This window comes from Sebastes umbrosus, chromosome 18 (genome assembly GCF_015220745.1).
Source record: "Sebastes umbrosus isolate fSebUmb1 chromosome 18, fSebUmb1.pri, whole genome shotgun sequence".
Classification (NCBI taxonomy): Eukaryota; Metazoa; Chordata; class Actinopteri; order Perciformes; family Sebastidae; genus Sebastes; species Sebastes umbrosus.
In genome coordinates, this window is record NC_051286.1 from 23,282,976 (window position 1) to 23,305,610 (window position 22,635).

Consider the following 22,635-nt stretch of genomic DNA (forward strand, 5'->3'; position numbering starts at 1 on the left):
GAGATTGAAGCCACCTGGGTTAAACTGACACTAATTCCAGAGCTTCTCTCTGATTGGCCGCAGACAGCAGGTGACAGGGTGGAAAAGATCTTTGGAGACAGCAAACTGGTGTGTTAGGAAAATGGAGGAAGGCCAGAGTTTTGTGTACCAGAAGATTTTTTTTTCCTCATTAATTGTGTGCAGAGAACCCGAGTAATAAACTTAATGAAATGGTTTATGTTTCTCCTTTTTGTGGCCTGTCTGGATAAAATTAGTTTTTCTGTTTTTCTGGAAAATCAATGCTTGCATTCTGGGCCATTATTCCCACTCACACACAGACTGAGTGTATTATGCGCATACCAAGGTGATTTTTAATACAAATTAAACTTTGACTGACTAATAGGGATGCACCGATACTGGATCGGATATCGGTTACAACGGTGCCGATCTATTAAATTAAATTCTATAATTATATGCTATATATACATGATATACTGGAATTTTAATACCTGTATAAGTTGTGACTAATTTGTGACACATTTAAATTTAAATTCCTGTTAATTTTGAACATCTTTTTGCCAAGCTGTTGGTGTACGATTTATTATTTTACTAATTAATAACGATTGACTAAATTTACGTTATGTTATCTATGTATTTATTTGTTACATTTTGTTTTACAAAGTTAGGAAAGCGATGTTTAAGTCCAGCCTGATGTTTCCTTACACATAAAAGAATGATCCCAGTCACTTCCACACAGTGAGGGATGCAGTTTATTAACCCAGGTATCGCTATCGGCATCGAGACTGAAAAACTTGAATCGGCGCATCCCTACTGACTAACCTCACGAACCCAGTCCAACTAAAATACTTCGGCAGCTATTTTAGTCACAATTTGCGAAAAAAAAAAAGTTTTTAAAAGATAAGACACAAAAATGTCAAAGTTTTCACATGATACTTAGGAGTTAATGGCTCCGAGTATACACACATACGGTCTCAGTCCAAATAGGATAACAGCACCATGTGAAATTGGGCCAAAGCAGCTTAAAGTTGCGTACCAAAGCGAGCGACAGAGGGCTTTGCAAATTGAGAGATGAAGCCCGACATCCTGATTAAGGCCGGCAAGGTGTCACATCATTGTCAGTCTTTGTGTATTGGTCGCAGGATTTGCCACTACTGTAATTGGTGATCTCCGTCTGATACGCGGCGAGGGAGACGAGGCTTAAGACTTAGTGGGAGGGCCAGGCCGAGACATTTTTGCTTTTCAGGGCGCTGAGCTTCTCCCAAACCACCGTCCCAATTACCCCGGGAACAATGACAAGACAGTGGCTTTTGCCTCTTTGTGTCAGACGTCCGGTATGTTTACTTTAGCGTATCTCCAGCCCACTTTGTCACCATTTAATTGGAGAGCGGGTGAGTTATTCGAATGCAAATGCCAGACATGTTCACACAATTTAAAGCAAGCTACCTTCAGTTAGCATGAGGTGACAAAATAACAAAAAAAGCGTGTTGGCATATGCATATGCTTTCAATGTGTGTGTGTGTGTGTGTGTGTGTGTGTGTGTGGAAGGGGCATTGACTTTACAGTATGCACGCACTCGTCTGCAGTGGCTGTCAGACGCTGCACACTGAATTCATCTTGTGTTATCAACTGCGATTTAATTTCAGCCAGAAAGCCGGGGATGTTATCTGTAATGTGTCAGATTAACAAGCCCAAACAGCTGAAATACATCCAGTCGATGCATTAAGTCCCCGAATCTCAAGCTAGACGTAATTTAATTTTGCATAATAGACAAAATCAAATAACTTCATGACATTAATAAGTGATTATCTCTCTTCCTGAGCACCAACGGAGTGTTTTTACAAACCTGCTGAAAACACAGGGGTCTCCTTGCAAGGCCTCCTAATTCCATCTCTCATCTAGACGTCTACCGCCAAAGTACACTGGTCTTAATGCATTGTGACATACTTTTTGGCAGCGTTCGACGGCGAGCCACCAGTGTGACGGGGGAGATGATTTGGGAGGAATTTACAAATTTAATTAGCTCGGTCTCTAAGGATACAAGCTCGTCCAACTTTCATTTAGATGTAATCTTTCTTCGGAGAATACATTTCAGCACGCAGATCTCACAGAAGAATAGCTCCTCTCAGTCTCGACGCTACGCGACATGCAGTAGACGCTGGCTGCTTAGTGTAAAGTGGAATGGCAGAAAAACTGTGAAAATAATACACACACACGCCCAGCACTGAAATACGGCAAAACAATATCATATTTAGGGGCAATTCTGGGGTCATAATTTGGAGCGATTTTTGGTAGACACATTTTGACGCTGCCATGGCGTGATGGTTTACTTGCCACTCTGCCAATAACAACATACAATAATAATAATAATAATAATAATAATAATAATAATAATAATAATAATAATAATAATATAATAACAACATACTACTAAAAAAAAAATAAAGGATTTTTTTTATCTCCCTATTTTGTGCTAGCAATCAATTTACAGATTACAAATTCATATTAATAACTTTTTTTTAAAACAATATGTTTAAGATTTTATTTTTTCCCAAAAAAAAGAGAAACAATTTAATCAATACAAACATTATCAAGCCATCAATCCCCCCACACCCCCACACCCACCCCAAATTATCTATAATGGAAAAGGAAGAAGAAAAAATAAATCAATTAATTTAAAATAAATAAATAAAAATAAAATGAAAATGAAAACAAGAAACAAAACAATAAATGAATAACGAAACCAATTATGTAAAAAGGTTACAAAGTCTCTCCAACATTTATCAAAAAAATAATAATTTCCCTAAGATTAAACATCTTCTCTGAAGGTAAATCATAATAATAATCTTAATAGCTCACAATGCAATTTAATGGTATTGTGTGAGCTGGTAACAAAGCATTCTGGGAAATTTGCAGAGCCACTGAGTAAGGTAAGGCAGGGCAAGGAAGAGAATGTGCACCAAATAACTCACGAAGCAACTCAGAACATCACAAACTGCAGAGAGTATCCTCAAAGTCATATAAAGAAATATTCTGTTTCCTAAAAACATGCTCTTTCCCCACAATCACTCGCCTGTGAGCCGTTTCTCTTAAGGTAACTGATCTGTTTCCAGCTAAAATCACAAGGTTAAATGGGCAATCATTTTCTCCCAGCAGTGCTTCGGTCAGTCCCAAACACTTCCCACCGACTCTTTGTCCCCGGCTGTCCAAAGGACGCAGCAGAATGAGCAGAGAGGACGGACAGGGTGAAGGAGATCATCCGATACAAAAGGGACCGGGAGACTTTGCAAAAAGCTCTTGGCCGTGTTACCTTGTCACAGCATCCCTCACGCCCTCACTAACTTCCTCTCGCCCAGATGTGGAGCCCATCTGCTCCGCAGCCAATACCAACGTCCTATCAGATCCTCGGCTGCCATAATCTTTTTACTGGTGTTTTATACCAAATAATTAAAAGCAGCCCACCAGATGGCTCTTCGCTGCTTTGATAACAAAAAGGTTACTGGTGAGCTCTGGTTTAAAGCAGAAGGAGTACAGCTGAGGAAGCTATAGCAGGTGTGCAGGACTAAACTAAACTAAGTTTCGGTCAGGCCCTGAAAGAATTTCAGGCGACAGCTTTTGGGGGTCAAAAGGTCGTCCGTAATTGCCAGCGGCCTGTTTGAGTGGAGGCAAATGGACTTTCAGAATTTTTTTTTTTTTCCCCTTCCTTTCTCCAAAGCCAAAGTGGTCTGCCACAAACTCATTATGATTTCCAAGTGTGATGATCTGAATAAAAGGGGAGAGGGGGGCGGGGGGTGAAGCAGGGGGTTGAAGACATAATTAGTTTTCCTCACTGCAGGAGACAGTATGCTGATGAGACAATGAAAGACAGAAAAAAAAAGCCGAGCTGTCAATCTCCCTGGATTCTTTCATCTCACAAAGCACCAGTGAGCAATGTTCACATAACCCACCCCACCCTCCAAAAAAAAAAAAAAGAAAAAGAAATCCCCACGCACCCTGCAGCCGAAATGCACGGCTGTGTTACGCAACGCAAAACCTCCAGCCAGTTTCACAACCATAAACCAGTCCGTAGACCTCGGGAGGGGAAGACAAGACAACCACTTTGAAAGAGGACACTTTCTAGCAAACAGAATCCAGGTCACGTTAAGTGCTAGAAACGAATCCCGATATATCTAACACTGTCTTTATCAAAGATCTGATGACCCTAACCCTTCAAGAACGCTTTGAAAGCCGAGTACAAAGTACACAAAATATGAAGAAGACACATTAATCAAGCAGCCTCCTCAGCACTTAAAGGAGAAACCTTTAAGAGCAGCTTTTAAGTGATCACATGATTGATCACAGGAGCGGGAGTAGCCAATCTAGACACAAGGATGTAATCTGCCTTTTTTTTCTCATTCTTACATTTTCTCTGTGATATATTATTCTTTAAAATCAAATATAATTGAAGTTAATCTTGTATGTGTGAAATATCTTCAGTATGCACAACCGAAGCACAATATAAACTGAAACGATAAGGTCCTTAGAGTGGGTTGTGATTTCTGTACCACAGCTATCTATGATCCAGGCTGGCTGTTCTAAATCAAGATAAGACACCTCTAGAGATCTTACAGCTGGAGAAATTATTATTTTTTTATAGACACTAGGGGGCAACGGAACAAGCTAAAAACAAAACATTTGACGTTTTATCACCTTATAAAGTTGTTATACGGCTAAAGCGTATAGCAACCTTTGGGGGTCATTCCTGTTCCCAGGGTCCTATGTAAGAGATCGGTAAGGACTATCTTCACAAATTACTAATGCATGACGGGAGATGGACGTTTCAAATGCAGTTTGAACGGTAAAAATCCGTCAAACCACTATGGAGATATCAATGTCTAAAGAGGTTTTCAAGGAGTAAGGAGTACAGGCTACTGTAGAAGATGAAGATGGGTGAGTTCGTCATTTGACCTTGAGAAATATTCATTGCTGAGAACATAAAACCATTTTAAAGGTCTCGTTAATGTGTCATATTAAGAGGATATTAAGCTGGGGAACATAGAACATGTTCCCAAACTTTGCCGATTTACACATTTACCAGACACGGAGAAAAAATTAACAAAGTAGCTGAGGATTTTTACTTTATCTTTCACAAAAATTCAAAAAAATGTTCCATAGATAGATAGATAGATAGATAGATAGATAGACAGATAGACAGATAGACAGATAGATAGATAGACAGACACTCTCTGGGCTACGAACAATCCCTCTGCACCATCAGACAAAATACCATCGCCTTCAGGAAATGGCGATCAAAGTTCAGCTATTGACTGAGGATTGCTTTTGTGTGTGTGTGTTCTGTCCAGTAGGGGGAAAATCCACTGCTATTGGGCACCTACGGCATGCAACTCTGCTTGGCTTTTTATTACCCTTGGAAGTCCTTTTAACTCCTTCGGCAGGAAATGAAACACTCGAATGGCTCTATTGCAAAGTGCCGGAGCCATTTGCAGCCAGGGCCGTGACATTCCCGAGCATGTGTTCCATATAAAGAGAGGCTCTGGGAGTCACAGGTGCATGCTGACAGGGTGCGTGTGGTATGTGTGTGTGTGTGTGTGTGTGTGTGTGTTTGATTGAATGTATATGAGAGCGGAGAGAGGGAGTGCAAGCGAGTGAGTAGATAAAGAGAGAGGAGGAAAGAAAGTATTTTGGTGTTTACCGAGGCCTTACAGTCACCCGTGGGCAGTAAGCGGAGAGCTGCCGCATTCCAGAGCCAAAGCCAGCTGCCTTCACTGACCGGGCAACGCTCGAAAACACACACAGGGGCAACTTTAAATATGGACACTGAAGTTTCGGCTTGAACTTTTCAGGGAGGGAAACAAGGATGTCGACTGCTGATTTCCAGCCACGGTGTCCTTACTTCTGCCCAACAGAGCTATAGCTAACAAGGCTAACGAAGCCATACCAGAACTAATAAGGATGTAGCAACAAAACCCCTGAGATTACCGAATTAAATAAAGATGAGTTTTATTGCTTATGAGTTTAACATTTGTAAGAATAAGAACAATTTTTTTTTTTTTTTTTTTTAAATTTACATGATGTTCCTTTAAAGATGCAGCGGGTAGAAATGGAGCTAATATGATTTTAAAAAGTTATTTTTATAAAACGATCGCTATATCCTGACAGTACTGCATGAGACAGGTAATCTGAAGGAAAAAAAAACATGTGCCTCTGTGTCCTCCGGTGCTCCGAATGGCATCTGCAAGATTTCACAGACCGGAGGAAAACAACCAATCAGAGCTGATATGGAGTCTGCCGTTCAGCTGCCGTCTCTGAGCAGCTGTCAGTCACTCGTGAACTCCGACCAAACGGTCAAACTAGGCCGCGCTGATCAAATATGAATCAATATTATGTTACTGTAATGCCCATTTCTCTCCTCAAATGTTTTCAGAAACATCTTGTAGTGTACTGTTTAGCTGTAAAATGAGAAAGATTGTGACCCGGCAGCCATGTTGAGATCTGTTGAGGAAATACCAAGCACCGCCCACCAGCTGGAGCACAGCCAATAGGAACGCTCTCTCTCTCTGAAATGACCTCTGATTGGTCAAAGTCTCCTGTCACAGGCAGATCTTTTAAAGCCTGAAAACAGAGCCATGAGGAGGAGCAGAAGTCTAGTTTTCTCTCAGAACACTTGAATTACAATATGCTGAAAAGTTATTGTGGAATTTTTGCCAAAAGATGCCAAGAACTTTCTGCCTACTGAAGCTTTAACATCATTAACAATAGTTATAGGCCATCCCTAGATGTGTTTCCTTTTGCACCTGATGCATTCTTATGATTTATATGGAATATTCTAAAGGGCCAGGCAAAAGCAAAAAATATGAGAGAAGTAAGAATTTTGCATATTGCATAAGTTTGAGAATAATGTAATTTGATTTATTCTCAAAAGTTTGACGTTTATTCTTCACATTTTGACTTTAGTCTCACCTTTCGACACTCAAAATGCACAAAAATAAATGTTTTTTTGTTTATTTTGTTTCTTATGCCTGGCACTAATACTGAAAGTGTGACCTTGTTCTTCACATTTCGACTTCATTCTTGACATTTTGACTTTAATCTTGAAATGCAAAATATAAAAATCTTCCTCTTCATTCTTTTTTTCACTTATGCCCCATGGCCTTAATACTCGTCCATAGATTTATAATGCCGAACAGCAAACTTTCACAGCCTCATCAACCGGCTTCCAACCTCCTATTATTATTAGCATTTTGAATGAAACATCATCAAGACTTAAAGAAAGTAGACAAATTATTGGTTGCGTCACTCTGCAACAATGAGGACTTTTCTGCTCAACTTGAGAACACTGTGTGTTCCGATTGCTCTATAACGCTGCTAAATATGTATACTCTCATCGCAGCTCTTTTGTTCTCCGGTCACACTGTTATTTGTCCCACGCCTCGTCTGCCGCACCAGACTGACTGCCTTAATTAGTGGCGCTCTCTGAGAGACATTAATAAGTGTCCAACAAACCTGAGATGGAATATATTAGAGTTCCATTTTTGTCGACAGTGACATTTCTCATCAACTACCCCTCAGGTCTGTAATTTCACTGAGTGAATACTCTGTGCTCGTGATTTGTCACCCTGTGGTGGTGGTGGCATGGAGACGGCGGCGGCGGTGCTCACACCTTAATCTGGTCATGTAGCGTTACTTATACATGTATATAGGAAATACAACCCAATTCAGGTACACTGTGTGTTGCTCTTTTATCAAGGTTAGCTGATGCTTCTTCACAAAGCGTAAAGATATGTCAGATATACTGTATACATTTCTACCTCCACCCTCCACCAATACAGATGAATAGAATTTAGTTTGTGCTGCTCATAGCTATTAAAAACTGATATATATATATATATTATATATTATATATTAAGTTTTTCCTCGCAAAAATTTACTGACAAGCTAGTATGAGATGGTTTCCTTATGTTATTTAGTTTCATATGATACCAGTATCTTCACTCTAGCGTTAAAACTGAGCCTGCTACAACCTAAAACGTGTTATTATGGCATTAACTCTGAAAGCCCTAATATACCATATATATATATATATATATATATATGTAAAAACATCAAAAACTGGACAAATAAAACCCAAATGATCTTCATGGATTATTTTGTAATTTGTGTCAGCCGGCCCTTTAAGAGGAGACACTACAGGTGAATAGGGTAAACAACTTAATAGATATCACCATGAAACTTTTCCAGTTAATTACTTACATTATGACAAATATATATATTTTTTTGTATTACAAGTTTTCTTTGAATGTATATTTAAATATGCAAATGAGGCATTGTCTTGTTAAATATGGGCTAATTTGCATTTATTTCCAGAACAGAAATCTGAACATTGGCTAAAGCCAGATTCAAAACTCTTGTTTTATTTTGTTGACATACTAGAATCTAAGGTTTTTACAGAGGGAATTTGGAATATCTCCTTTTTATCTCTCCATAAATCAGAAAATACCTTCAACAGCCATAAATAAAAAAAAAGATATGTTTTAGGAATAAAATATTATATATATAATGCTATGAATGATACATGAACAAACCCTTCAGAGTATAGATAGGAATGAAACTGGAGAGTTCAGTGTAAGTGCAAGCTACTGAAGTGGAGATTCTGAGAAAAAGCGGCCTTTAAAGATATGGATTATAAAATTTCACACTACAGGTGAATAGGTTAAAACAAGTTAACTAATAGATACCACCATGAAACTTCAACAGTTGATTACTTACTCTGAAATGTTATGTTTAAATATGCAAATGAGGCATTATCTAATGCTAAATTTTGGTGAATTTAGGAGAAATCTACAGATGCACATGCGATGTTTATGCCTGGGAGGTCTCCCCCTAACATATAGAATGCCCTGATTTTGCACATTTGACATTATTTGTCCTGAGGATTGTTTAAAGTCACATTAAGAGAATAAAAACTGGCTCTATTGTCAACGCTGCATCATTAAGTAACAAAATCCAGTTAGTACGCTCAGCTGTAGCATTCTGAATGAACTGCTTGTGTTTGTTTAGCTTCCTTGTAAAGACAGATTTGGTGATAAGGGGATCATAATAATCCGAGCCTCGCTGACACTTTGATAACTTTCCACATTGAAGGCATTTGGCTGATCATTTGCACCCAGAGTGACAGAGCAGATTAACAGTAATGTGTCTTGCTCTAAGACACTTCGACAGGCTGCTCCGTGAGGTGAACCTTTACCTCGATGGACTGTCACTCTTAACCACTCGGCCAGCCTGCCGCCAACATGTAAACATGTGTATGTCTAGTCAAACATTTCCATGCCGGAGCTTCCTGCTTCCTGCCTGCACAGGAAACCTCAGTTTGTTGACAGAAGGGTTTCAGATATCGTAAAATACACACACAGAAATTTAATATCCACACAACGTTGATAAGTGCAGCGATGCTCGGGGAAACTTGTTTGGTGGCCAACTTCTGCCAGAAAAAAAAAAAGAGTTGTCAAATGTCTCGGCTGATAAATGCGAGCGGCTGACGTCTGTGAGAGAAAAAGAAGAAGTGATTCGAGAAAGGTGAGGGTCTGACTGAAAAGCTGAGTTGCCGTGTGGAAGGTAAACAGCAGATTGACTGCCAAAGAAAAAACATTGCCTCAATCTCTTTCTGCCGCCTCGCAGAGGTCTGAATAATTAAAGCTGTGTCTGTGTCTGCTCCGGGGGAACCCAGCCTATAGGATGAAGCTGAATGTGAATCAGCGCTCCCTTTTTAAACCTCCACATATTCCCAACTGAGGCCAAAACATCAGAATACTGCAACTTTTCAGACAGCTTTCAGAGTGAAATAATACCGCTCTCTGCAAATGTTCCCAAATTAAAAACAGTGCATCCGAAACCCAAACAAGCAGGGCTGGAGACAGAGTTACTGCGGAACTAGACACAAATAATCTACAGGAAATAAGGAAGAGTCAAAATAAACAGAATTGTATATGGATTTGTCTGATTATCTCCTTTAACATGATATTTGAGCCGGTAGAACCACCTGTTATTCAGCCGTTGGTAAATATATAAGAACAAGGAAAATAAGGATATTTCTGCGCGAGTGTCTGAACTGCACGTCTTCAATCTTCAAGACACTTTTTGCTGATTTCTTGGTTTTCCTTTGTTCCACAAATGGATGCTGACTCCCCTTTTTTTCTGATCCTCTGTAATATTTAGTTGCGTGTTGCATGCTGCTGCAGACATATCTCTCTGTGATCTCTAAGAAGCTCTAGAAGTATGATAATATAATGTTGCTGAGGGGTGAAAAAAGAGATTTCTAGTTTCTTTTGAATTCGACTAGATTTGCTTTATCTTACGCCAAAAAAATATGTGGCAAAGACAGCACATGCACATGCGGTTCTGTTTATACTACATTAGAAATGTCCTCAGATGTACAGACAGAGCATTCAGGACATGGACAGACATGGACAAAAAATGTATGTCACACAGACCGAGTAGCTTCGGGGACGCCGAAGGTATAATTTGAGGTTCCCTTGTATCTTGGCATGAAAATGAAAAGGTCTTGGAGTAGAATATTTTTACCAATACACTCAAAACTGGGCTTTTATTACATTTGCCAACCGGAGGCCAAAATATCAACTCAGCAAACAAGAGTTCTTATAAAGGCTGTTTATTGATCTTTTCCTCACTGATCAGCTTTGCTAACGGTGAATTCTTTCAAGGCTTGTGACATGAAAATGGTCAAACCGATAAGGTTGGCTTCATTCTATATGTAACCTGTCTTATTTCTAAGGGTTCCAAAAGTGCTGAGGTTCTACCCAGATCAGCCATTTGCTTCTGGAAAACCCTGGAAGAAAGTATTTTCCAAGGGTTCCTTGTACGACTAAGGGGTTCCGTTAAGGGTTTCCTTTTCATCTAAAGAACCCAACCCTTTTTGGAAGAAAGAGTTCTTCAAGGATTGTTGAAAACGTGGGTGTTTAAGATCCTTCCAGACCACCGCCAGATATTTGGCGCCAGGTTGGGAACCACTGTTCTAGATGAAACCCTTGGAATATGAAAGGGTGTTCACCCCCTGAAACTCTTAAAAGGTAAAAAGGTTCTGGATAGAACCTTTGGCAGATTGTTCTAGGTATAGCCCTTTACGTTCCAGGTGGAACCTTTTATAAAGGGAACCTTTCATACAATGTGTGTGTTAATGGTAATGAAGGAACATGTCACCGAGTGCAACTGATGTGTTTTTGATAGTGTTGGACAACAATGGAGCTCTATGGCTCAGAGGAAGAAGATATATTAGGCTTTAGATTCACACACAGAACTTGTTAGCGGGACCCACTCATTGTTGGTTTGAGTCTTTTCATACAATTTGTTGACAAGAAGAAAAAAATTCATGCTGAATATCAACACAAAACGTCAGCTATCTGCCGCTATCAGCCCCCTTCTAAAGCCGCACTGGTTAAGCGAGGCCTATTCTTACCGCCCAGCACGGCTGTGTCTGCCTGTGTCCTTTCCGAGGCAGTGAAACAGCCCGTTGCCTCTGACAGGCTGCCTGCACAGAGAGAAAGGACTGTCCAATGGCTGCGATAGGGACCAAGCGAAGGGGAAAGAGGCAACGCCAGCTTCTATGAGGGAGGGCTCATTCAAGCACGGCAGATTCGGGGGGGATTTAGGGAGCTCGTCTGCCAGCAATAAAAGGCTGAAACAGGATACTTGGTGAGATTAATTACCTAGATAGGCCACGATAATGCCATTTAAATGGGAAAGTAATTAAAGTGCACCTTCCATGAAAATTATTCATTGCTGACGGATTGGGTGACAGACAAATCAGGAGGCATTTACAGAAAAGCTACAGGTTAAGTGCTCCGAGCTGCTGCTCTGAGACCACCACAGTTTTATTGCAGCTGTTGAATCTTCCTGCTTTGCCCAGCTCTCATCAAATTACTGTGAGCATGTGGAGCGGGAGGAGGGTGGGGTGGAGGGGGTGAAAAGAATGGGCTCCCAGGTAACGTAAAACCGGGGACAAATGCTACAAAGGAGGATCTGCTTAACTAGAAAATTACACTGGCTGGCACTGGTCAGTGGGGACTGCTAGGAATCAATCAATCCTTCTGTTTAAGGCCACCGTGGCAGATTAGAAGACAAAAAGGGATAAATCAATGGCCTTATTGTTCCCCAAGTGTTACTTTCACAAATGCACTGAACAATATCCATTTAGTGATGATAAAGTGTCAATAACGTGGCCATATAGATTACCACTGAGGGGCCGGGGTATCAGTTTGCGCCCATGAACATTTATTATTTTAATGATCATTGCTCCCTTGTACGGAGGTGAATAATTATCAAATCATGCAATAAACTATATGTCCCTTTCTGAACTCCAGACGCCGAACTGCTGGTGACGCAGTCACTGACTGAAACAGCCAAACAAAATGGGAATATTTGCTTCTCACGCAATGCGAAGGGGCACCGAGGCTCTTCAGATCAAAGTAGAATGTTCAGCTTACATTCTTGTGTGTGCCTCAACGCTTCCCCCCCCCACCCCCTTTTGCAATGAGAGATTGCACTGAAGGGAATAGCCTGTTGTTCTCTTTGAATGTTTAATTAGGTTTGAACTTGAGGGGGGACTACAGTATAACATCATCCTACATTCACACTGCGCTGCACAACAAATGTAGCGAGGAATGGCTCGAAATGAATACAACAGATGAGTCTGTTCGCTGATTCGGAAATTCCTCTAATTGTAAAAAAAGAAAAAGTGTGGAACTACCGGACACAAAGCCGGATTTAAAATACGATATTATGTTTTGGAATGGCAGGTATGGCATTCTTGGCTATCGGAGACAACCTAGTCCGAAGCTTCTTTTACACATTGAACTTAACCTAACTTAACGTAGCTGTTAGCTTAGCTGTCGTAAAAATGGCAGGGCAGGACGCTAAATTACAAATCCTGCTCTGAAGAAGAAGAGGCCCTACTCTGCCTCTGATTGGCTAGCACTTGTTGCCTTCATTGGGTTGGGTTGGTTAGGTTTAGGCATGAGGAGTGAGATTGGTTAGGGCTAGTGTAAGAATATCAGGGTAAGCCAATCAGAAGCAGAGTAGAGTCATGCCTTTGCCTATATCGTGGGCACAACAGTATCCCGCCTAAAAAAATGGAAATACTAGGGCTGTCAAAGTTAACGCGATAATAACACGTTAAAGAAATTAGTGGCATTAAAACACATTTGTATTAACGCATTAACAATACTTGTAATGTTTAGGTTGTAGTGGGCTCAGTTTTAAAGCTAGAGTGAACATACAGGTATCATATGAAACTATAAAACCCAATGAATCCATTGGTACCAACGATGGAAAAGAGGTTAAATAACTTTCCAAACTTACGCTAAATTTTGGGGAGGAAAAACTGGTATAGTAAGAGTTGGACTGAACCGTTTCCATTTCTATCCATTGGTCATGAAGGTCCTGAACTGACAGCGACCAGTCGGGCTCAGTCTGGACCATACCCGGTATGCCTTTATGCCTTTAAGGTAATATTTTAACAGATAGATTGAGTAAGCAAGGTTACAGACTACATGTGTAAAAGGGGTTTCACACAAAGACAGGTCAGAAATTTGACATGATGTCTTTATATTTTATCAGGTGTGTTGGAATAACGACCACTGCATTCTGAGGCATTTCTAGTTCAACTCGCCACAGTCTTAATAATACATTGGCTCAGTCCCACCCACCGTTCTCTGCTCTGACTCACCCGTGGAGCCTACTTCAGAGCACAGCTCAACTATTGTACAAGTTGCTATCTGAGTGTAACAGGCTTTGTGCTGCTGGCTAATACAAGCAGTCAGCATTAAAATCAATTTACACCGGCTCTTCCTTTAACTCATTATATTGTTTATACCTCTTGCTGATCACCTAAACCCCATTTAACTAGTCTCAAGCTGAACGTGTACACACAGCATGTACACACACGCACAGTCACATGGGTCCTGTAGCCTTTCCCATAACCAATTTCAAATCCTATTTCTGTGCCCTTCTCCACAGTGATTTTTTTTCTGGCTCAGGGAGGTGAACATCCGCTTGAATAAATATTAATGGTTATTCTATAAGCAGTGCCCACTCACAAGTGTGCTGGAAGAACAAAAGGCCCTGTTTACAAGTGTGCTTGAGGAAAGCTAAAGCATGGAGGGCCTCCGAGGGCGGCTCTGTGGTGCCGTCGACTTACAATGGAGTGCTGATTGAAACACACTCTTAACTTCCAGCGTACAGCGGTGGCGAAAATCCTCGACATGACGGATTTCTATTCAACCGCTGCGAGGACGGAGCTGGAGAAATCAAGCTTATGAACTCACAGCCTCTACTTAAACTCATTTAAGACCGAGCTGAGAGGTAATTAGGTTTCTGGGAACAATAAGCACTCAGCACCTTGTGTTGGAGCTCCAGCCTCGCCTCGCCTTTGGTGTAATTAGGGGAGGTGTGAATTCCTCATCAGATGGATCACCATCTGCATTCACACACCGTGTGTTCGTTCCCCCAGCTACGAGCCCATGTTAAATGCTGATTATCATGCAGGAGGTTTGTGATGGGCAGTGATGGGCTTCTCTTTTTTAAGGTTCTTTCAGCGCTGCGGTGCTCCGGCGCCTCGACACGCAAAAAAAAAAGGTTAATCAATTCTGAATGATGAGCCATAAAAGCTTTAATAATGCAGTCATTCTCTAATGAGTGGTCCTGCATGCTCGCTCAGGAAAGGCCGATTGTTTTAGGAAGCTCCGGCGTTCCAATTACAAAGCTCTCAAGCGTTCCCTGACCGTCCAAAGAAGCGCTGGACACAGCGAGGGTCTGGTGAGCAGGACAATGAGCCCTGCAGTGTGGAGCTAATGTCTCCCCAAGAAGGGGAAACAAGAGAGACACATCACACGGCCATCGATGTCAACTGATAGCTGACTATTGACTTGCACTCCAGCCGAAACCTGCAGAGCTTTGACTGCAGTTCCACCACTTTTTCTCAGATCTCAGAAATCTTATTCTTTTCAATACCATCTTTTTCAGCCTTCATTTAAAGGTATTATTCAGTCCCAGGGCTGTGCTACTGTTGAACAGATGGAGTGGGCCGCCCTGCCTTGAGGAGCCACTAACCCACAAGGAATGTGATTAGTCTGGGTTTCAAAGATGACTCTCAGTATCATGGTCTAAACAGAGTTTCAGGACCTGTTCAGACCTGGTATTAACATGCATCCTGGGCGATCTGATCACAAGAGGACAGCTCTAAGTACAGGTGTGAACGCACTCAGGACACATTGAGGATACATTGAGATCCGATCGCTCAGACCACATTCAGAGGTGGTCTGGGCCACATGTGGCCACATTCTTTTAGCAGTGTGTACGTGATTGTGTCCTGGGCCACATTGAAGGACCGCCTACTCATCTGACGTCCCGCTGGGATCCGCGGTATCTCACTGAGTTTGCAACGCAAGTGCTTGTCTGCCTCGCGGCATGGTAAAGGCCTCTGTGCTCTACTGTATTCTGTCGGTACATCTGTATTTTCTTTATAGGCTGTTGCAACATATCAAAATCAGACTAGGCATGGGGAGTGCATTATTATCATACTATCGGTGTTTTTGTTTTTCCGGTGCTTTGCGCGGAGCTGACACCCGCCTGCGCGGAGGTCCGCGGAGGTCCCCGGGGACCGCCGATAGACAATGAACTCATGTTTTTATGTTAATACAATGTACCCTAATACGTAGGATATTATTACAGACATTCCTGTAAACTTACGTTGCAACATTTACTATGTGGATATTTGCAAATAGAGCAGGGAAGTGAGATCCAATCACAAGTGGTCACTCAAGACGCATCATGTGGAGACGTATTCTAATGCCAGGTGTGAACAGACGTACTTAAAGCTGTCCACTTGTGATCCGATCACTCAGGACGCGTGTTAATGCCAGGTCTGATCAGGCCTCAGAGACTACAGTCCAGAGATTTGGAAAATCGAGGAATCAAAATGAAAATGATCACATTTACAGATTGGCCAAAACTATCCATCCATCCATCCATCCATCTTCAACCGCTTATCCGGGATCGGGTCGCGGGGGCAACAGCTCCAGCAGGGGACCCCAAACTTCCCTTTCCCGGGCCACATTAACCAGCTCTGACTGGGGGATCCCGAGGCGTTCCCAGGCCAGAGTAGAGATATAATCTCTCCACCTAGTCCTGGTTCTTCCCCGTGGTCTCCTCCCAACCAAAACTAATAGATATCAAATCTATTTTTGGAATTGGTCAGCAAAACGATCAGCGACCTGATCCACGCCGACCAATTACACTGATTATAGTGTTATAGCACATTAAATGGTGCCACTTACTCAAAATAATAAACATGACACCATCTTGGCCAAGCACGCCACTCTCTTTCACAATAGCTAATGGCTAAATATTCCGCCGGGTTAACTGAGTAATTGTCTGTTGTCAACATGCCACGTATAATTATGAGTGACTCTAAAAGAGCATGTGTTAATTGTTTTTTTATTTTCTGGCTTTTTTCCTGCAGGTTGTCCTCCTCCCGCCATCCTCGTGTCCTTGGCCAGACAACCCCTCGGCACATTCCAGAGCGTGTCTCTGTCACGAACCGAGCGCGGCGAAATACATCATCCCCGACACCGCGTCCCACACACATCCATTCAACTAAATGGCCTCGTTCTTTCTGTCTCTCTCTCTCGCAGACACAAACATCTAGTAAACTGAGATATTTACTGGGTAATAAATGTTTTTGGTAGCAAACCAAAGCCTCTGGAGGGGGATGTTTTGAAGAGAAAAGTGACAGGTGAGCAGGGGACATATCATGAAAAACCTTTTTCAGTGCTTGTGCACATCCTTTTTGGGGTATCTGGAGTTCCTACCAACCCAGTCAGTTTTTTTTGTGGGCTGTCTGGATCAGAAAACATGTGATTCAACAAGCCAATCAGATGTGGCTCCCCTTCCTATGTCACATGCAGGCTCATTAGAATATACCGCCCACAGCTTGAGATCTACCTTTGTAAAGGTGCATCATATTTTTCTAGCAAGCCAATCAGAGCAGACTGGGTTTTTTCTGGAAGGGAGTCTTAAAGAGACAGGCGCTAAAACGGAGCGTTTCAGACAGAGGGTGAATGCAGGTATATTCAGACAGACAGGATGAGAAATATAATTTGTTTTTTTAACAATAAAGCATGTAAACATGTTTTAGTAGAAACCCCAAATACAAGTGTGAACTTGAAAATGAGTACGATATGTCCCCTTTAAAATGATGACCTGAATTTGAATGATTAATCCAATATGACGATGACGTGAAAAGCAGCAGGACATGATTGGCCGTCCCGTGGCAGGGAGACGGAGCTAAAGCCAGCTAAAGCTCCAGCGCTCTCTTTTTTGCAGCCTTCTTTTAATCACTATAGTCGGAGCACTCTTTTGGGCCAACTGTGTTTCATGGATGCTCAAGCATGAAAGAGGAATCTTGTTGGGTAGATCCATAGAAATAATGAATAAAAAAGGCTTTAGAGTTTGTCACCACAACCTACAGCATTTTAATTACGGTAGATTCCCTCGAGACTGGAGCTGCAAATACAGCACCGGTACCACTGGGAGTCCGCATCATTGCTAAGCTAATAATGTTGGCCACTGTAGTGCTGATATACACATGAAATTAATCTGGGTAATATGCATACTGGATATATTACCGGATAATATCAGACTATGGTCATTAATGCTAATGGGGAATCATTAGCGTAGTTTGCATAAAAGGGGTTTTCAAAATTAAATTGTCAATCGCCTAATGCTCTCTCAGCTGGAACAAAGGGTGAACTCTGCATAGACTGGTGTGAGCCAAACACTTCCGACTTCAACTTTTAGAGGAAATAGTTCAGCATGATGGGTAATGTGGTTATTCACTTTCTTTTCTGTCAGTTAAAAATATCAATAAATGTCTGTGTAAAAGAAAAATGTGCACTTTTGTACTTGACGAACATCAGTTTAGTGTCTTTGGCTATAGCACTGGTTCCCAAGCGCTAAATTCCGAATCCTAAAGGTCTTACTCTGCCTCTGATTGGCTAGTACTCATTGCCTTCGTTGGTTAGGTTTAGGCTGTCAAAGTTAATGCGATAATAACGCTTTAACGCAAATAACTTCTTTAATGCAACTTGCGATTTTTAGGTTGTAACAGGCTCAGTTTTAAAGCTAGAGTGAAGATACTGGTATCTGATATGAAACTGTAAAACCTAATGAATCCATTGGTACCAACCATGTCATACTATCCTGTTGGAAAGAAGGTAAATAACGCTCCAAAGTCACGCTAATATTTGGCGAGGAAAAACTGTCATGGCCATTTTCAAATGGGTTTCTTGACCTCTGACCTCCAGATAAGTGAATGAAAATGGGTTCTATGGGTACCCACGAGTCTCCCCTTTACAGACATGCCCACTTTATGATAATCACATGCAGTTTGGGGCAAATCATAGTCAAGTCAGCACACTGACACACTGACAGCTGTTGTTGCCTGTTGGGCTGCAGTTTGCCATGTTATGATTGGAGCATATTTTTTATGCTAAATGCAGTACCTGTGAGGGTTTCCGGACAATATTTGTCATTGTTTTGTGTTGTTAATTATTTTCTAATAATAAATACATACATACATTTGCATAAAGCAGCATATTTGCCCACTCCCATGTTGATATGAGTGTTAAATACTTGACACATCTCCCTTTAAGGTACATTTTGAACAGATAAAAAATGTGCAATTAATTTGTGATCAATCATGATTAACTATAAACAATCATGTAATTAATTGTGAATAAATATTTTAATCGACTGACAGCTCTAGTTTAGGCATGAGGAGTGAGATTGGTTAGGGTAAGCCAATCAGAGGCAGAGTAGGATGGATCATGCCTTCGCCATAGCAGGAAAAATAATATCGCTTCCCAGACACTGTCGGTCAGCTTTTACATTCCTGTTTGTGTATGGATTAAACAAACCAGATACAATGTACTAATAAATTTAATGTAAGAGTCCTTACCTGCTTGGCCAGTAGCGATGCTAACCGCAGCGAACAGCCTCTGCGTGCGGCTCAGTTCCGACACCCCGTTGACAGCCTCCACCTCAAAAGTGTAGTTGGCATGGGGGAGCAGGTCCACGATGGTCACATAAGTGTCCACTAATCCTGACTGTGCGGGAGAGTATCCCACATTGGTCCCACATTGAACACACTCCTCGGGTTCCCAGCTGCAGCGCCGGCATATAACCCTGTAGGTGACGTCGTTGCGGCCGCCCGTGTCAGCCGGCGGGCCCCACTCCAGGCTGACGGTGGTCTGGTTGATGTTGTAGACCAGGTTCTGTGGCGCGGAGGGAGGTCCTGTCAGAGGTGGACACGGAGGAAGCCAGAATTAAATAACTGAGTGCCAAGGAAAGTGACAGCCAAGAGTGTGCATTGACTGAATCTGTGCTTTCACTGTTCTCTGAGAAAAAAACACACACACTACAGGACATGCCAGCTCCAGCCCTAGAGCCAAACACTGACACTCAATTATAATAAGACTCAGATCCAGAAAAAAAAATAGTACAGGTACAGTGAAAGGAAGTCAGCTCTGGCAGGCACCAAGGTCAGTGTTAAAAGGCTGTGAAATCAAGGAGTGGAGCCCAGAGTTTCAAAGGGGGAATAATTTCATAGTAGAGTTCATTCACCACAGTTTTTATGTCGTGTCCTGTTTTACAGTCTAAGAGGGTTTTCAGCTTCATGTCAGGCCCACTTAAATACCCTAGTTATCACATTCAGAACCATTCCAGAACTTAAAATCATTCTTGTCTTGAAACTAAAAGTGATGAGTTTACTAAATGTCCAACCGATCGTTTGCTTAACTCATTAAATTAAGAGTTTAAAAACAATTATTGTTAACTTATTAGCATGCCGACATTCTCCAGAAAACCTTCTTTGTTTTTTTTTGTTATTAGTCATTTTATTTGATGTGTCACAGCACTTCAACCTTCAAACATGTCATGATGGGATCACAACAGCAGCTCACAACGCCCTTGCTTGGACCACACCCATCTTCAAACTCGGCCTTTTTTTTATCTCAACTACAAACCTGTAAAGTTTCATGACAGCATATTGCACATTTGTGACGCTATCACTGTGACAAAATCTGTCCACAGACATATAAACACCTGGGAAAGTAGTTAAAACCTCCTCTGTGGTAGTTCCTGCTACACTAGGTGTCTCAAGGACCATATTTTTCCACGATGACTCACACAGACTCACAAGGTGAATAACCAGCCGCACACACTGTCACGGCTGGTAATTATGCATGAGCAGTGATCCTGACTTAATTTAGATGCTAGCACGGCAAAACCTGTGATGACTGGGCAGTGTGACATATTAGTAATCTGACTTGAAGCTTCTTTACTTAGAAAATGAAGCTTTACTAGCAACTCTCAGAAACTTGACTTAGCAATTATTAACTGACCTCAGTTTCTTAAATTTCTAACTGAAAACTTTGTTCTTTTGGCCACTTGGGGGGAAAACTATTGCCTGTTTACACATTCAGTAGACAGTGCAGATATGACAATAAATTAGCTTTAACTTGCAGTTGTGTTCTGTGCCACATGATGAATGTGAGTCCAATTTTCACTCTCCTGCAAGATCTGTTTTTGTCTTTAGCTGCTATGTTCCACTATGTCAGTCTCTAACTGTGTCTGTCTGCTGTTTGGTGCTGAGCAGGTCGTGCACAGTGAGTTCAAAAGCTGCCTCATGCTGCTGGAAATGAGGTTGATAAGAGCAGCGAGAGTGAAAGTTGCTGGCCGTAAAAACTAAAACAATTAGCTGAAGGATGCTAAAAAAAAAAAGCTCCTTAGAGCTGAGCCAAGTTCCTCATATTTAATTTTTGAAACAACCTGACCTCATGCATTCAAACAGTCCATCTGGATGAATCAGTAGCTCTAAGGGCTTTGTTTACATACCGATTGTTAACCGCATCAAATGTGCAGCTGCTATGAAGTCTTTCCTGTTCTCCAAAAATATACAGCTATCCCAGCTGGAGATGATGGCTTTACTGGGCTGCCTTAGAGAGCTAAATCATACAGACAGCAGGACACTTAAAGTTAACGTCCTCCAAAAAAAGACTCAAAGACTGACTCGCCCACAGAATTTATGAACAAGATTTAAACCTGGATTATCACCGCGCCGTAACTGCCATATACAGTTTCACTTGACACACAGTAACGACTAGCTCCGTGCACAGGACCACAGACCGTTTGCCTGTAAATGCTCACGTAATGGCAAAGAGATTAGCTCATCCCGTAAAACAATGAATAACAAATTGCTGCTTTCATCTTTCAAATTCCAGGCTGTTGGCTTTTACGGCCCAGATGTTGATATAAATAAACTCCCACCGACGCAGTAAAGATTATATGACCTGTATTCTTTGTTTATGAAAGCTTTAAGAACATCTTCATTTTTTGTTCTCCGAGAGATTTAAAAGCGTTCCACTTTCTCAGGATGTATTCTTCGAGGGAATCTCGGGGAGGGACCGCTCAACTCATTAAATTTGTCACATTAACTAACAAAATAGGTCATGCATATGCATAGAGCCCAAACTGCTATTGCAATATTCACTTAGTTGTTTTTCCCCGTTCCACCCATTAGAACCGAGGACTCGACGGAGACATCCATATTCATGATCATCGGGCGAGATAAGAGACCGTGGACTGGGAAGATGAAAGAGCCACCTGTGGCAGGTGAAGTGGAGAGGAGTGACTGCTGATAGCGACACTCGACTTCAGCCTTGGTATTGACACTCGACCCGCGCTCTCAATCTTCCTCACAGACAAAGAGACGGTGTGCCATGACGCATACACACTTAGACACACACACGCGCACACACCTCCAGGTCTGAATCTGAGGGGTCTTTTATTCTAGCGTCTCCATGGCCACGGTAAGTGATGATAACATCTCATTTTGCTCGTGCCACTCTCATTTGGGTCCCAGGTGCCACAGATCAAAGCGGTGATATCTCGGCAACAAGAGGCAAAAAGGAAATTAGATTAGGCTGACCCTGGATCTGTGTGACCTTTGTTTATTGGTGTTTTGTTTTTTTCAGATGCACACTATGCCCTGCAAGCTCTTCTTGTCTTCCTCTAAAGGCCTCCGTATGCTTCAAACGGAATGCTTAACGGGTCACCTGACATCTGGAACTCCTACCACCTTTACACCTGGCGTTAAAATGCGTTTTGGATGATCGGATTTTTAATCAGTTAGTGCTTGACCACATGAAAAAACAGGTGTAAATGCACCCGAAATGCACTGAAGACGGATTGTGATCCGATTGGCCAAACCACCTCCAGGAAGTGGTCAAGGACGCATCGTGACCACGAGTGTAAATGGAATTGTGTTTTCAATCCACATACAACAACTACGTGGGTGGTAGTGAACATGAGGTACGGATCAACGGTCGTGCGGGTTCGGGTGCTTAGTTACTAGAAAATATCACGGGTTTGGAGGTAGGGCAGGTTAAAAAGTGACAAAGAAGCATTCAGAGTAAGTTATTAATAACTTACAGTAGCATTGCGTGCAATAGTCCACCTTCTCTTGCTCTCTATGTCACTCTCTCTCAAGCACACCCAACAATTGACCGA

General features: G+C 41.8%; 1 protein-coding gene across 8 annotated transcripts in view; it reads right to left on the bottom strand.

Annotated features, from left to right (window-relative positions):
* The window catches only part of epha7 (eph receptor A7), a 106,113-nt gene that overhangs the window by 48,116 nt on the left and 35,362 nt on the right, over window positions 1–22,635 (bottom strand). For all 8 annotated transcript variants that reach the window (XM_037750453.1, XM_037750450.1, XM_037750452.1 and 5 more), the window contains exon 5: window positions 19,025–19,360. In XM_037750453.1, the coding sequence (XP_037606381.1) occupies window positions 19,025–19,360 (336 nt within the window). The remainder of the gene's footprint in view (window positions 1–19,024; window positions 19,361–22,635) is intronic.